This window comes from Salmo salar, chromosome ssa01 (assembly GCF_905237065.1).
Source record: "Salmo salar chromosome ssa01, Ssal_v3.1, whole genome shotgun sequence".
In the NCBI taxonomy this organism is placed as follows: Eukaryota; Metazoa; Chordata; class Actinopteri; order Salmoniformes; family Salmonidae; genus Salmo; species Salmo salar.
Window position 1 is genome coordinate 29,363,940 of NC_059442.1, and position 15,077 is coordinate 29,379,016.

Consider the following 15,077-nt stretch of genomic DNA (forward strand, 5'->3'; position numbering starts at 1 on the left):
CATCACCATTATGACGCCGGCGGCCATGGCGCCACAGCGCATTTTGAAAAAAAATTGTTCCCATTTTCAACGGCCTACTAATCAAACTCAGAAGCTAGGGCATGCATATACTTATTATATATGGATAGAAAACACTCTAAAGTTTCTAAAACTGTTTGAATGGTGTCTGTGAGTATAACAGAAGTCAAATGGCAGTCAAAACCCCGAGACCGATTGAAACAGGAAGTGGAATTCTGAATTGTGGACTCGACTTCTCATCTTTCCCTATAAATAACACCGTTAACCATGGTTCAGTGAGCACTTCCTATTGCTTCCACTAGATGTCGCCAGTCTTTTCACAGTGGTTTAAGCCTTATAGAGTCAAAACTCAGTGAATGAGACGAGTTGGAAATTGGTCACAGGGGATGGGCCATCACCATTATGACGCCGGCGGCCATGTCTGCCCCCACCTTTGGAAACGGTTTTAAAGGCCATAAAATCATCCCCCTCGAATCTTATTGGCTCTCTTGGTGTTACAGGCCCTGAAGATTAATGTTTTACAACGTTTGACATGTTTGAACGAACCTACATGCGGGAGAATCGCATTTTATCCGGAACTTCAGCCCTGCGCTTGGAGAGAGCCATAGGACGCGCTACCAACAGCAGGCTAATGGAACGTGAAGTATGGACTTTTTGACCGAAAATACATCTGTTGTGGACCTGGGATGCTTTCTGATGAAGACAACTAAAGGTAGGCGATTATTGACAATATTATACAAGATGAGATGTGACATGCGATTGTTTCCAAGATGGCGCCGAGCTCTGTATATTAGCTCATTTTCTGAGTATCGCATCTCCTTTTATCGCAAAGTGTGATTACCCAGTAAAGTTAATTTAAAATCTGGTATGACAGGTGTTCTCAAGAGATATTCATCTATAAATGTTAGATTGACAATATAAATTTAAAAAATCGTTATAGGATAGTAATTTAGGGAAATGTAGCATTGTTTACCGGGACGCTTTTGAGGGGAAATTATTTAGTCAACCTCACAGAGATGTAAAATGCTGTTTTTATATATAAATATGACCTTTATTGAACAAAAGAATGCATGCATTGTATAACATGATGTCCTAGGGGTGCCATCTGATGAAGTTTGTAAAAGGTTAGTGCTGCATTTAGCTGTTTTTTGATTATATGTGATGCAAGTGGTTGGTCGGAAAATGGCTATGAAGCTGCTTTTTACGATGGACTCATCTAACATAATCTAATGATTTGCTTTTCCTGTAAAACCTTTTTGAAATCGGACGACGTGGGTCGATTCAGGAGAGGTGCATCTATAAAAAAAAATATATATATTTATTTTTTATTTTTAATTATGATTTTTTTTTAATGCTAATTGGCGATATGATTTTTCGCTGGATTTTGATCCCGGTGACGGGATGAGACGCTGAAGAGGTTTGAGGGAATAGCTACACTGTTTGTATTCGGTCATGTTTCCGGTCACCTTGCCCTGATTAAAAGCAGTGGTTCGCGCATTCAGTTTTGCGCAAATGCTGCCATCAATCCACGGTTTCTGGTTGGGGAATGTTTTAATAGACACTGTGGGTACAACATCACCGATGCACTTGTTAATGAACTCGCACACCGAATCAGCGCATTCGTCAATGTTATTGTTCGCCGCAATGCGGAACATATCCCAGTCCGCGTAATCGAAGCAATCTTGAAGCGTGGAGTCCGATTGGTCGGACCAGCGTTGAACAGAGCTGAGGGCGGGAGCTTCCTGTTTTAGTTTCTGTCTATAGGCTGGGAGCAACAAAATGGAGTCGTGGTCAGCTTTTCCGAAGGGAGGGCGCAGGAGGGCCATACTGTATTATTGACTATGTTTGTTTTACTCCATGTGTAACTCTGTGTTGTTGTATGTGTCGAACTGCTTTGCTTTATCTTGGCCAGGTCGCAGTTGTAAATGAGAACCTGTTCTCAACTTGCCTACCTGGTTAAATAAAGGTGAAATAAAAATAAAATAAATAAAAATGCCCTTGGGGGAATCCCCGTCGCCATCTTGGAGGACGGTCAAAATGATTAGCCAAGCAGGGAAGTTTGCAACGTAAGCCCCTCAGCCCTCGTTTTTAGTCAGCTTTGCGAATGTACAATTACGTTCACTCTGGGGCCTGACACTCCCCATAATTCAATTCGAGACGATTGTACATACGCTAAGAAAAGTCTGCGAAAACTTAAAAACAACATCAAGGGAGAAGTCAACATACAAGTGTAAGTAAAAATGAATGCAAATAAGTTAGAAATTGTGCTACTAATGCACATGACGGCACAAACACGTCTCGTAAAAAGTAAATATGTTGCTGTTTGGTTCTCTTTTGGAAATTATAGAAATAAAAAAATGTCCTTCTTCAGAAGTTCAAGCTAGGCAGGCTAACATTAGTTAGCTAGCAAATTAATTAGCTATCATATAGTAGGCGTATATTAATAATTATATATTTAATATAAGTAGACATGCACTCATAATTGACTGTAGCGCATATAAAGCACCCACAAGCTACCGGGGGCTGAAAACACAATCATCGCAGGATGAACAAGTGACGAATTTCCGGCCAAGGGTGGTCCATTTAAAAATCATTCCTTCTTCCCTCGCCCTGCAAGTGTATACTCGTCAGAAGTCATGATAAGTCATCAAAAGTGTCCAACAAATTTGAGGGCTGATGGGATAGGGTGTGTCATTTAAGTGTTAGGACTGTAGGCCTGGACTCAGGGGCTAGACGTACAGTTGAAGTCGGAAGTTTACATAAACTTAGGTTGGAGTCATTAAAACTCGTTTTGCAACCACTCCACACATTTCTTGTTAACAAACTATAGTTTTGGCAAGTCGGTTAGGACATCTACTTTGTGCATGACACAAGTAATTTTTCCAATGATTGTTTACAGACAGATTATTTCACTTATAATTCACTGCATCACAATTCCAGTGGGTCAGAAATTTACATACACTAAGTTGACTGCGCATTTAAACAACTTAGAAAATTCCAGAAAATTATGTCATGGCTTTAGAAGCTTCTGGTAGGCTAATTTACATCATTTGAGTCAATTGGAGGTGTACCTGTGGATGTATTTCAAGTCCTACCTTCAAACTCACTGCCTCTTTGCTTGACATCATGCGAAAATCAAAAGAAATCAGACAAGACCTCAGAAAAGAAATTGTAGACCTCCACAAGTCTGGTTCATCCTTGGGAGCAATTTCCAAACGCATGAAGGTACCACGTTCATCTGTACAAACAATAGTGCGCAAGTATAAACACCATGGGACCACGCAGCCGTCATACCGCTCAGGAAGGAGACGTGTTCTGTCTCCTAGAGATGAACCTACTTTGATGCGAAAAGAGCAAGTCAATCCAAGAACAACAGCAAAGGACCTTGTGAAGATGCTGGAGGAAACAGGTACAAAAGTATCTATATCCACAGTAAACGAGTCCTATATCAACATAACCTGAAAGGCCGCTCAGCAAGGAAGCTGAGCTCCAAAACCGCCATAAAAAAAGCCAGACTACAGTTTGCAACTGCACATGGGGACAAAGATTGTACTTTTTGGAGAAATGTCCTCTGGTCTGATGAAACAAAAATAGAACTGTTTGGCCATAATGACCATTGTTATGTTTGGAGGAAAAAGGGGGACGCTTGCAAGCCAAAGAACACCATCCCAACCATGAAGCACAGGGGTGGCAGCATCATGTTGTGGGGGTGCTTTGCTGCAGGAGGGACTGGTGCACTTCACAAAATAGATGGCATCATGAGGGTGGAAAATTATGTGGATATATTGAAGCAACATCTCAAGACATCAGTCAGGAAGTTAAAGCTTGGTCGCAAATGGGTCTTCCAAATGGACATTGACCCCAAGCATACTTCCAAAGTTGTGGCAAAATGGTTTAACCTCTCTAGGATAGGGGGCAGTATTTTCACATCTGGATAAAAAACGTACCCGATTTAATCTGGTTATTACTACTGCCCAGAAACTAGAATATGCATATAATTGTTTGATTTGGATAGAAAACCCCCTAAAGTTTCTAAAACTGTTTGAATGGTGTCTGTGAGTATAACAGAACTCATATGGCAGGCAAAAACCTGAGAAGATTCTGTACAGGAAGTGCCCTCTCTGACCATTTCTTGGCCTTCTACACTCTCTTTATTGAAAACTGAGGATCTCTGCTGTAACGTGACACTTCCTAAGGCTCCCATAGGCTCTCAGAAGGCGGCAGAACGTTGAATGATGACTTTGCAGCCCATGGTTGAAAAACAGTAGCGCATTTGGATAGTGGTTGATCTGAGAACAATGAGACGGGGGCGCGCGTGCACGTGAAGAGTCCATTTTAGATTTTGAGTCTTTGAACGGAAAGGACGTTTCCCGGTCGGAATATTATCGCTTTTTTACGAGAAAAATCACATAAAAATTGATTTTAAACAGCGTTTGACATGCTTCGAAGTACGGTAATGGAATATTTAGATTTTTTTTGTCACGATACGTGTCCGCGCGTCACCGTTCGGATAGAGTCTTGAACACAAGAACAAAACAGAGGATATTTGAACATAACTATGGATTATTTTGAACCAAAAAAACATTTGTGGATGAAGTAGAAGTCCTGGGAGTGCATTCTGACGAAGAACAGCAAAGGTAATCCAATTTTTCTTATAGTAAATCTGAGTTTGGTGAGTGCCAAACTTGGTGGGTGTCAAAATAGCTAGCCCGTGATGGCGAGCTATCTACTCAGAATATTGCAAAATGTGCTTTTGCCGAAAAGCTATTTTAAAATCGGACACCGCGATTGCATAAAGGAGTTCTGTATCTATAATTCTTAAAATAATTGTAACGTTTTTTGTGAACGTTTATCGTGAGTAATTTAGTAAATTCACCGGAAGTTTGCGGTGGGTATGCTAGTTCTGAACGTCACATGCTAATGTAAAAAGCTGGTTTTTGATATAAATATGAACTTGATTGAACAAAACATGCATGTATTGTATAACATAATGTCCTAGGAGTGTCATCTGATGAAGATCATCAAAGGTTAGTGCTGCATTTAGCTGTGGTTTTGGTTTTTGTGACATTATATGCTAGCTTGAAAAATGGGTGTCTGATTATTTCTGGCTGGGTACTCTGCTGACATAATCTAATGTTTTGCTTTCGTTGTAAAGCCTTTTTGAAATCGGACAGTGTGGTTAGATTAACGAGAGTCTTGTCTTTAAAATGGTGTAAAATAGTCATATGTTTGAGAAATTGAAGTAATAGCATTTCTAAGGTATTTGAATTTCGCGCCACGGGATTCCACTGGCTGATGAGTAGGTGGGACGATTTCATCCCACATACCCTAGAGAGGTTTTAAGTACAACAAAGTCAAGGTATTGGAGTGGCCATCACCAAGCCCTGACCTCAATCCTATAGAAAATGTGTGGGCAGAACTGAAAAAGCGTGCGCGAGCAAGGAGGCCTACAAACCTGACTCAGTTACACCAGCTCTGTCAGGAGGAATGGGCCAAAATTCACCCAACTTATTGTGGGAAGCTTGTGGAAGGCTACCCGAAACGTTTGACCCAAGTTAACAATTTAAAGGCAATGCTACCAAATACTAATTGAGTGTATGTAAACTTCTGACCCACTGGGAATGTGACGAAAGAAATTAAAGCTGAAATAAATCATTCTCTCTACTATTATTCTGACATTTCACATTCTTAAAATAAAGTGGTGATCCTAACTGACCTAAGACAGAGATTTTGTACTAGGATTAAATGTCAGGAATTGCGAAAAACTGAGTTTAAATGTATTTCGCTAAGGTGTACGTAAACTTCCGACTTCAACTGTATATCATTGTAAATATATATCTGGGACACTTCACAATTAGTATGATATGTTACGTTTCGTATGTTATGTAATTCATTTATGGATGTCCATTATACATTTCGTATGATATGTTACGAATTACAATTTGTATGATATTTACAAATTTGCAAAACGCATGATACAGTATGTTACAAATTCCAATTTGTTGTGCCTGACGTTAGCTAGGCTTGGGATTAGGGTTAGGAGATAAGGTTAGGGTTATGGTTAAGAGTTAGATTAAAGGGTTAAGGTTGGGGTTACGGTTAGGGGAAGGGTTAGCTAGCATGCTAAGTGGTTGCAAAGTAACTAAAAAGTAGTAAATAGTTGCAAAGTTGCTAATTAGCTAAAGTTGTCCGTGATGAGATTCGAACGAGTGACCTTGGGGTTACTATATGTTCGTTCGCCTTATACGCCCACACGCTGGAAATTGATTAATTCAAAAATGTAATGGCTTATTTGCAACCTGTGGCTTATTTTATGGATTAGAAGCTTCATAATGATTAGGTTGTTACAACTGTGGGACAGATAGGACACGGGACATCCCGGCAACTGGGAGAAAAAAATACTTTATATCGGCGCTGTGCCTGGTTGCCACTAGATACCACAGCCACAAAGTCATAAACCCCACCTATTTCTACAATTTCTCTTCTTAAAATGAGATTTTAAACCTAACCTTAACCACACTGCCAACTTTATGTCTAACCCTAACCTTAAATTAGGACCAAAAAGCAAATGTTTGTTTTCATGAAATCTTACGATATTGCCAATTTTGACATAGTGGCTGTGGTAACTAGTGGAAACCATGTGCCTGTTGGTCGCACGCGTATCTGCCATCTCATTGACTAGAATGGTCCCACCTGATCTTGCCTCCTCCTGACCGCCTTCCATTTTTGATGACATTTCTTTTCATTGTTAGAGTGGCCACTAGAGTACCTGGTCAATATAATGGATAATCTATTATGTGGGTCATAGTATTGCTTTGGCACCCAACTGATGTCTTTTTTTGTTGTTGATTTACACAGAAAAGTAAATGACCATACGTTTCAGAACAGATAATATGGGGCCATAATTAGATCATTAGAATTCATGATCATCATTATCCTATGACTCATGTGTGTACATGATCTGTAGTCATGACACATCATTTCCCTTAGCAATTGTTCTTGTTATTTTTCAATGTTGCTTTGCTTATGTAATCAATATCTACTTCTAATGATGTTTATGGTCAGAATATTTTAAATTAAAGAAATGTGAATGTAGCATACTGATATTATAATATTATATACTACATTTACATTTTAGTCATTTAGCAGATGCTCTTATCCAGAGCGACTTACAGTAGTGAATGTATATATTTCATACATTCTCTTTTTTTTCCCCCCTGTGCTGGCCCCCCGTGGGAATCGAACCCACAACCCTGGCGTTGCAAACACCATGCTCTACCAACTGAGCTACAGTTGGTGCGCTGCGGTGCTCTGTGACAATGCCACAATAAAACATTTGGATCTAACTTCAAATATATACAGTACCAGTCAAAAGTTTGGACACACTTACTCATTTAAGAGTTTATCTTTACTTTTACTATGTTCTACATTGTAGAATAATAGTGAAGACATCAAAACTATGAAATAACACATATGGAATCATGTAGTAACCAAAAAAGTGTTAAACAAAATATATCTTTGCCTTGCACACTCTTAGCATTCTCTCAACCAGCGAAACGTAACAGTCTAAAAGCAGTTCCCACATATGCTGAGCACTTGGCTGCTTTTCCTTCACTCCTTCACTCTGGGTCATTGTCCTGTTGAAAACAAATGATAGTCCCACGAAGCACAAACCAGATGGGATGGCGTATCGCTGTAGAATGCTGTGGTAGCAATGCTGGTTAAGTGTGCCTTGAATTCTAAATAAATCACTGACAGTGTCACCAGCAAAACACCCCCACAACATCACACCTCCTCCTCTATTTTTCACAGTGGGAACCACACATGCGGAAATCATCCGTTCACCTACTCTGAGTCTCACAAAATGACATGGCGGTTGGAACCAAAGTTCTCAAATTTGGACTCATCAGACCAAAGGACAGATTTCCACTGGTCTAATGTCCATTGCTTGTGTTTCTTGGCCCAAGCAAATCTCTTCTTCTTATTGGTGTCCTGTAGTAGTGGTTTCTTTGCAGCAACACAACTCATCATAGCGCTTGATGGTTTCTGCGACTGCACTTGAAGAAACTTTCAAAGTTCTTGACATTTTCTGGATTGACTGACCTTCATGTCTTAAAGTAATGATGGACTGTTGTTTCTCTTTGCTTATTTGAGCTGTTCTTGCCATAATATGGAATTGGCCTTTTACCAAATAGGGCTATCTTCTGTATACCACCCATACCTTGTCACAACACAACTGATTGTCACAACACAACTCGAACGCATTAAGAAGGAAAGAAATTTCACAAATGAACAAGGCACACCTGTTAATTGAAATGTATTCCAGGTGACTACCTCATGAAGCTGGTTGAGAGAATGCCAAGAGTGTGCAAAGCTGTCATCAAGGCAAAGGGTGGCTACTTTGAAGAATCTCAAATCTCAAACATATTTTGATTTGTTTAACACTTTTTTGGTTACTACATGATTCCATATGTGTTATTTCATAGTTTTGATGTCTTCACTATTATTCTACAATGTAGAAAATAGTAAAAATAAAGAAAAACCCTTGAATGAGCAGGTCTGTCCAAACTTTTGACTGGTACTGTACGTAAACACACACACACACACGGAGACACACACACGTACGGTGAAGCATCCTATATCAATCACCTGCTTCAAAGCGTATCTTCCAGTCCTTGCTGTTGAAATTGCTGTCCACCAGGTTCCAGAAGATGTCTGCTCCATGGGAGAGGGAGAGGGCATGCAGGAGCTGGGGCACGGCCAGGGAGGCCAGCTGGCAGAACTCGGACTTCAGCATGGTCCACAGTCTAGAACATACAGGTATCACAGGAGACACACACACACACACACACACACACACACACACACACACACACACACACACACACACACACACCTGGCTGCTCTTCACATTTTTGATGATCCAGTACAACTTTCATTAAGATGATGATTGACAATTTCAGTTGCTACATGTAGCTACATCTCATGGCTCAAGTCATGTTTAAAGAAAGTACTCGCAAAGATATCTGTAGAAAACCAACAAGCTATGTGTGAAACTGCAGGAGGGGCCCCATGCAGTGACTGTGATGACCTGGGAATAAGCATCTTTTCCTGGATGTAGGCCAGGAACTGGGGGTGGTCCTTACGGGCCAGGTACAGACACTCTCCGTGGAGACACAGGATCTTCAGACAGTTCAGCATGTTGAACAGGATATTAGGCTCCTCAAACTTGGACATTTCCTACATAGATGAACAGAAGGTAGAGTTCATTTCCTCACTCAATCTTTTCTAATGAGGAGATTATTTTCTTTGATTACGCATCTATTATTTAGATAGTTTATATCTGTACATTACAAGATGCTTTAACACTAGATACAGGTGGACTAGCAGGTACCTGCAGAATGGTGTATATTAGCTTGAGAGACACAGGGAGCTGCTGGTAGGAAAACTTCTTGTCAGGATTATTCTTCATTGCTGTAGGACAGAAAGCATTGATATAAAACAGAGAAATACCTAGCAAAGGAGAAACTATGGAGTGTTTCCTTTTCATGTTGCACACTGCCTCTGAACTGTTACAGAGAAGTGTTCATTTCATATTTTTCACAATCATTGGCTTCAGGTCAAACAATACATTTGGGATTACATTTTTATAATAATGAGGTGTTTACACCGACACAACTGAGCATTGTTCTGCTTGTGTTTCATCAGATCTATATCAATGCATTGAGACATTCTGTACTCATTTTAAAACCCTTCCAACCCAAGCCTTAGGTTACCATGGATACATACATGGGTTGTCAGGAGAGTCACTTTGATTGGTAGGGTTGTCAGTGTGTGTGCTGGTAGGTTGGTCCCCTTCCTCTGTCCCTCCCTTTGTCCCTTTTTCAGGTCCAAACACTTGAGGCAACAGCAATGTGTCCTCCAAGCCATCTGTTGGCTCCTATAGGGAAGACACAATCATGTCTATTGACAACCAAATGCAGTAAGAATTACCAACCACTGAAAAACAATTGGGATGCTTCAGGACATCCATCATGTTGTTTTTACAGGAGTGTGTGTGCTTGTGTGTCTCACCACCAGATGTATCTCCTCCCTGGGGGTGAGTCTCTCTAGGAGCTCACAGCCCAGCTGGTAGCATAAGATGCTAGACTGGCACAGGCTACACTCCAGGGCCTTCTCATCCTTCTGACAGGTGTGGGTGCCACCCCACGGGGCCTGGAAGACATTGTTTATGATGCCCACGATGTCTTTCCCCAGGCTGCTTTCCAGAACCAGCATCACGCCGTCATCCTGGAGCTCCATCTGGACAAGGAACCAACACAACAGGTTGAACAGGAGAACCCAATAGAAAGTGGGATGGAACTGAACTTGGTGGATGTGACGTATTCAATGAGGCATTGTAAAATGCAACAAACAGTAGTGTATAACTGAACCCATGTCTGGAATGTGCCTTCCGAGCTTCAAAGTAATACATTAATATACAGCACACACTTCCTTGCTCACATGCAAACAAACACACCCATTCAGCACACAAACAAAATGCACATTCATGCTCAAAGACTTGGCCACCTGTTTGAGGATGAGGTCAAACATGAGGATGAAGCAGCTCAGGTTCATGTCATCATCGTCACAGTCCAGGTCCAGGGCACAGTGTCCTGTAGCATGGCCTAGGTTCTTAAAGGGACTGCAGTGCAGGGGGCTTCGGAATGGGCTCCTGAACGGACTGGGGAATGGGCTCAGGGTGTTGTGCTGCCCAAGACGGCCTGGATCTGAAACCACGCTTTCCTAGGGACATCACGCACGCACCCACACACACACAAACGTCTCATTGTTTCATATTTGTACTATCCTTAGAATTACCCTCCAAGTTATCAAGGTGTATTCAGGCGTAGAAATATACAACAAATATACTGTGGATAGATGAGCTGAAGGCTTTAACTTTCAATGATAAATCTGAACGATGGCAAAACTTAATTAAGCCCCTTAAACAGGACTATATTTAGACTTCAGCAGTTACCATGACAACGCACGGGCTGTGGATGGTTGACAATAAAGGGTAGCTAGATAACAAGAATTCTCCTATTGTGGATGTAAACTGTATCTCTCCTGAGCTCATTTGTTCTTCTGTTACTGTTCATTGATAGAAAGGAAATATATGAGCGATAAGAGCTTTTTTCTTTGGCATTGAGGTTGTTTTGCATGGGAGTTGATGACATAGTATGACATCTCACCCTCCGAGCCTCAGTATTTTCCCCAGTTAGATTTGAGACGTGAGCCTTCCTCTGATTGGCCAGTTCCTTCACAGAGTTCACCCCATCAGAGAACATCCCGACCAACAGCTGCAGAGGCACCACAATGTCCAGCTCTGACAACACCTGGGTCCACCCAGACACACACACAAACAAACACACCAACAGATACACAAACACACAAAGATGCAGACCAAACTCATACGCACCCACAAGACACATTAATGACAAAAACAGGTTTACACACGCACATATGAAACACACAAACAAACAACAGAGATGTTAAGAGAGGCAAAAGACAAGACACTAGAATGTAGTACACATACTCCTGTAGTGCTGCTTTGAGTGTGACCTATATAGTCAGATTGAATTACTTTGGTGTCTGTAATCACAGTCATGACAGAAAACGTGAAAATCCATCCATGTACAAATAGGACAGCAGACTGTGAGTGGAATCAAAATCCCTCCTCTCTCCCTCTCAGAACTCTGGTCTCATGCTAACCGTGTGACCCAGTTCGATATTCAGTAAAGCCCCTGCCCAGGCACTCACACATCATGACAACCTGTTCATTTCACACATGAAATCAACCACTCAATATGAAATGGACACTCGTAAAAAGCCACAGGCCTTATACTCACATGCAGCCAGAGCAGAGCCTGCTCCTGCACAGAGGCTGGGTAGCCTGAGAACCTGCAGCCAATGAACCCAAACATCTCCTCCATGGAGAAGGGCAGGGGGCACAGCTCAATGTCAAACATCTTGCTGCAGGGAGAACAGAGGGGAGAGGTGGGGAAATGCTTTTAGAGCTGAGGCTTAGTATAGCGTCTCTCTCAGGTGTAACAATGGAAACTAAACAAGTCTGTTTTCACTGTCAACCCATGACTGTGTGTTTCACATAGTCACATTACATTTCACATAACATTCAAATTGTCTCATAAGAGAGAAAATTATTTCTGCGTCAACAGTAACCATAGGAACCCATTGACGTAGAGGAGGCAGTACAGTGAACTGGGCGACTTGGAGGAAGTTCAGTATACAGTACCTGAGCACCTCTCTGAACTCCTTGAGCTGCTGGTCAGGCACCTCAGTGCGGATGGCCTCCAGCCACTCTGGCATGAAGCACTCCCACAGCGGCTGGCTGATCACGTTGTAGGGGATCAGGCTCAGGATCCTGTTCAGCCCCTCTTTCAGCTGGGTCACCGTGTTGCAAGACTTATCCCAGTAACCCCCCACCTGGGGATATGGGTGCATAGACACATACACAAGGTCAGGTATAACCATGGAGGGTATTCACCAAGGAACACAACCATCACTTGTTGTCCCTACAGTGCGCATTGCCCCTAGAAAAACAGTCCTAACCCCATACTACCCTACACCCACCATTACACCCTACAACCCCTCACGAACACCCCCTGAAGCTCAACCACCTTAACCCTCCAACACCTCTCCTCCTCCCCCTCTCCACCCCTCCCCCGCTCCTCCTCACCCTGGCGAACTCCACCGGCTTGGGCAGCAGGCACATCACCATGACGTCGAAGCGTACGTCACACACGGTCTTCAGCCACTTGGTGACAAACTGGGGCTTGAGCTTCTCCACCAGGGAGCCCACCTCGTCATCCATCATGTAGGCTGTGGAGTGGAACCACTGGAACACCATGCTCACCAGCCGCGCCAGGCTCTCTGTGGGCGTGTTCTCACTGGGGGTGCACAGGCTCACCTACAGGGATGGGGGCAAGGATGGAGGGTATCATGGTCAGTCAGGGGCTTCCAAGATTGGAGAGAGATACGGTTAAAGCATTAAAATGTTGCACTATGAAGAGAGTACAGCCCGGGCTGGTAATAAGAGCCCAGACAGGTGTGTCAACATCCTAATCTCACTACTGCGATAGTGAGTGATAGACCAGCGAGCCACGCACCAGGAACCAGATGCCAAACTGACTGAGGAGCCTCTGGTCGTGCTGGTCGTCCTCTTTGTTGTCGAAGTCGATGTTGTCAAGGGAGTGGTGGGAGGCAGACAGGCCCATCTGACGACGCCTGTTCAGCTCAAACTCACGCAGCTCCGCGTGGATCTCCGCCTCCTTCAGTAGGCTGATGTTGGTAGATGGTTGGAGAGAGGGGGAATCAAGAATGAGACAGACAGAAAGACAGAGGGAGATAGATAGATGGATAGTGATAGAGAGATAGATAACTGGTTGAATTCAGTGCAATTGTGAAGCATACGGTTGTTTGCCTGTAATGTCTGTGATGCTGTGATGTTTACCTGATAACAGCCTCCACAGTGCACACCAACTCCTCTGCCCCACACTCGCGGGTGTTGATGGGAGGGGGAGAGGTTTGGTAGAGATGGGTCTCCGCCGCAGCCCCCGTCTCGCTGCTGTGGTGGTTGACATGGCAACGCTTGCAGTAGCGGACGGGCCGGTTGCCATGGCGCCCACAGCAGCCAGCTGAGAAGCAGGTGACAACCGCCCTCCTGACATGTGAGCTACAGTTCTACAAGACAGAGCGGGGACAATGAGAGGACAACAACTCCTCCTATCATTTTAATATAAAAATGTTATAAAAATATAAAAATGTTAATTATTTTGTTTACAGAAATCTAAACTGTTTGCACCATTTAAAGGGAAATTTCGAACATTTTCAACTTCTCAACATCTCCAGCTCCACTGCAACATCAACATATAAGAAAATTGCGTGTTTTTATGTTTTGTAGTAAAAAAGACAGAGGAAGATAAGTGTTTCCAATGACATCATCAACCAATTAGTAGATAATTAGTAGGAAATACCTTCTCATAATTGGTTAAAAACACACAATGCACACTGATGATGTCATTGGAAACACTTACACTGAATATACCACCTTTGCCCTCAGAACAGCCTCAATGCGTTGTGGCATGGACTCTACAAGGTGTCCAAAGTGTTCCACAGGGATGCTGGCCCATGTTGATTCCAATGCTTCCCACAGTTGTGTCAAGTTGGCTGGATGTCCTTTGGGTGGTGGACCATTCTTGATACACATGGAAACTGTTGAGTGTGATAAACCCAGTAGTGTTGCAGTTCTTGACACAAACCGGTGCGCCTGGCACCTACTACCATACCCCGATCAACAGCACTTCAATCTTTTGTCTTGCACATTCACCCTCTGAATGGCACATGTACAAAATCCATGTAAATTGTCTCAAGGCTTAAAAATCCTTCTTTAACCTGTCTCCTACCCTTCATCTACACTGATTGAAGTGGATTTAACAAGAGACATCAATAAGGGATAATAGCTTTCACCTGAATTCACCTGGTCAGTCTGTTTCATGGAAAGAGCAGGTGGTCTTAATGTTTTATATACTCAGTGTATATGTTTTACTACAAAACATAGAAACGCACCATTTTCACATATGTTGATGTTGGGGTGGTGCTGGAGATGATGAATATGAAGTTGAACAATTGTGAAATTTCCCTTTAAGTGAAATAAGATAAAATGCTCATATGCCTTAATAAACACACTGATGTTTAGACATTCCAAATGAAATGAATGTGGTGTTCTTTCACTTTGAGTATATTTGTGTGTGTATACTAATGTGTACGCTGGCATGGGACAGATAGCAACATTATTAGATATGTCTCTATGGTGTCTCATTTCTCCCCAAAAAATTGTGGCAATTGTGGACTGGCTTAATCTGATCAGCCACTAAAAGCTTTGGCCATTACAGAGATGCATTACCACCTATCAAATTAACAGATCTTCCCCTTCTCTGTTATCTTCCTCTCTTCCTCCCTCCCCCTGTCTCTGTTCTTCACCAAACATAAAACGGACAATT

General features: G+C 42.4%; 1 protein-coding gene across 1 annotated transcript in view; it reads right to left on the minus strand.

The window, feature by feature from the left end:
- Positions 1–15,077, minus strand: part of LOC106586068 (protein unc-79 homolog) — a 51,632-nt gene that overhangs the window by 22,583 nt on the left and 13,972 nt on the right. Inside the window, exons 12-23 of the mRNA XM_045694096.1 lie at positions 13,529–13,758; positions 13,185–13,356; positions 12,755–12,985; positions 12,311–12,501; positions 11,907–12,030; positions 11,250–11,393; positions 10,588–10,803; positions 10,093–10,320; positions 9,808–9,958; positions 9,413–9,492; positions 9,110–9,258; positions 8,668–8,825 (exon numbers count right to left, since the gene is read on the minus strand). Coding sequence (XP_045550052.1) covers positions 8,668–8,825; positions 9,110–9,258; positions 9,413–9,492; positions 9,808–9,958; positions 10,093–10,320; positions 10,588–10,803; positions 11,250–11,393; positions 11,907–12,030; positions 12,311–12,501; positions 12,755–12,985; positions 13,185–13,356; positions 13,529–13,758 — 2,074 coding nt within the window. The remainder of the gene's footprint in view (positions 1–8,667; positions 8,826–9,109; positions 9,259–9,412; positions 9,493–9,807; positions 9,959–10,092; positions 10,321–10,587; positions 10,804–11,249; positions 11,394–11,906; positions 12,031–12,310; positions 12,502–12,754; positions 12,986–13,184; positions 13,357–13,528; positions 13,759–15,077) is intronic.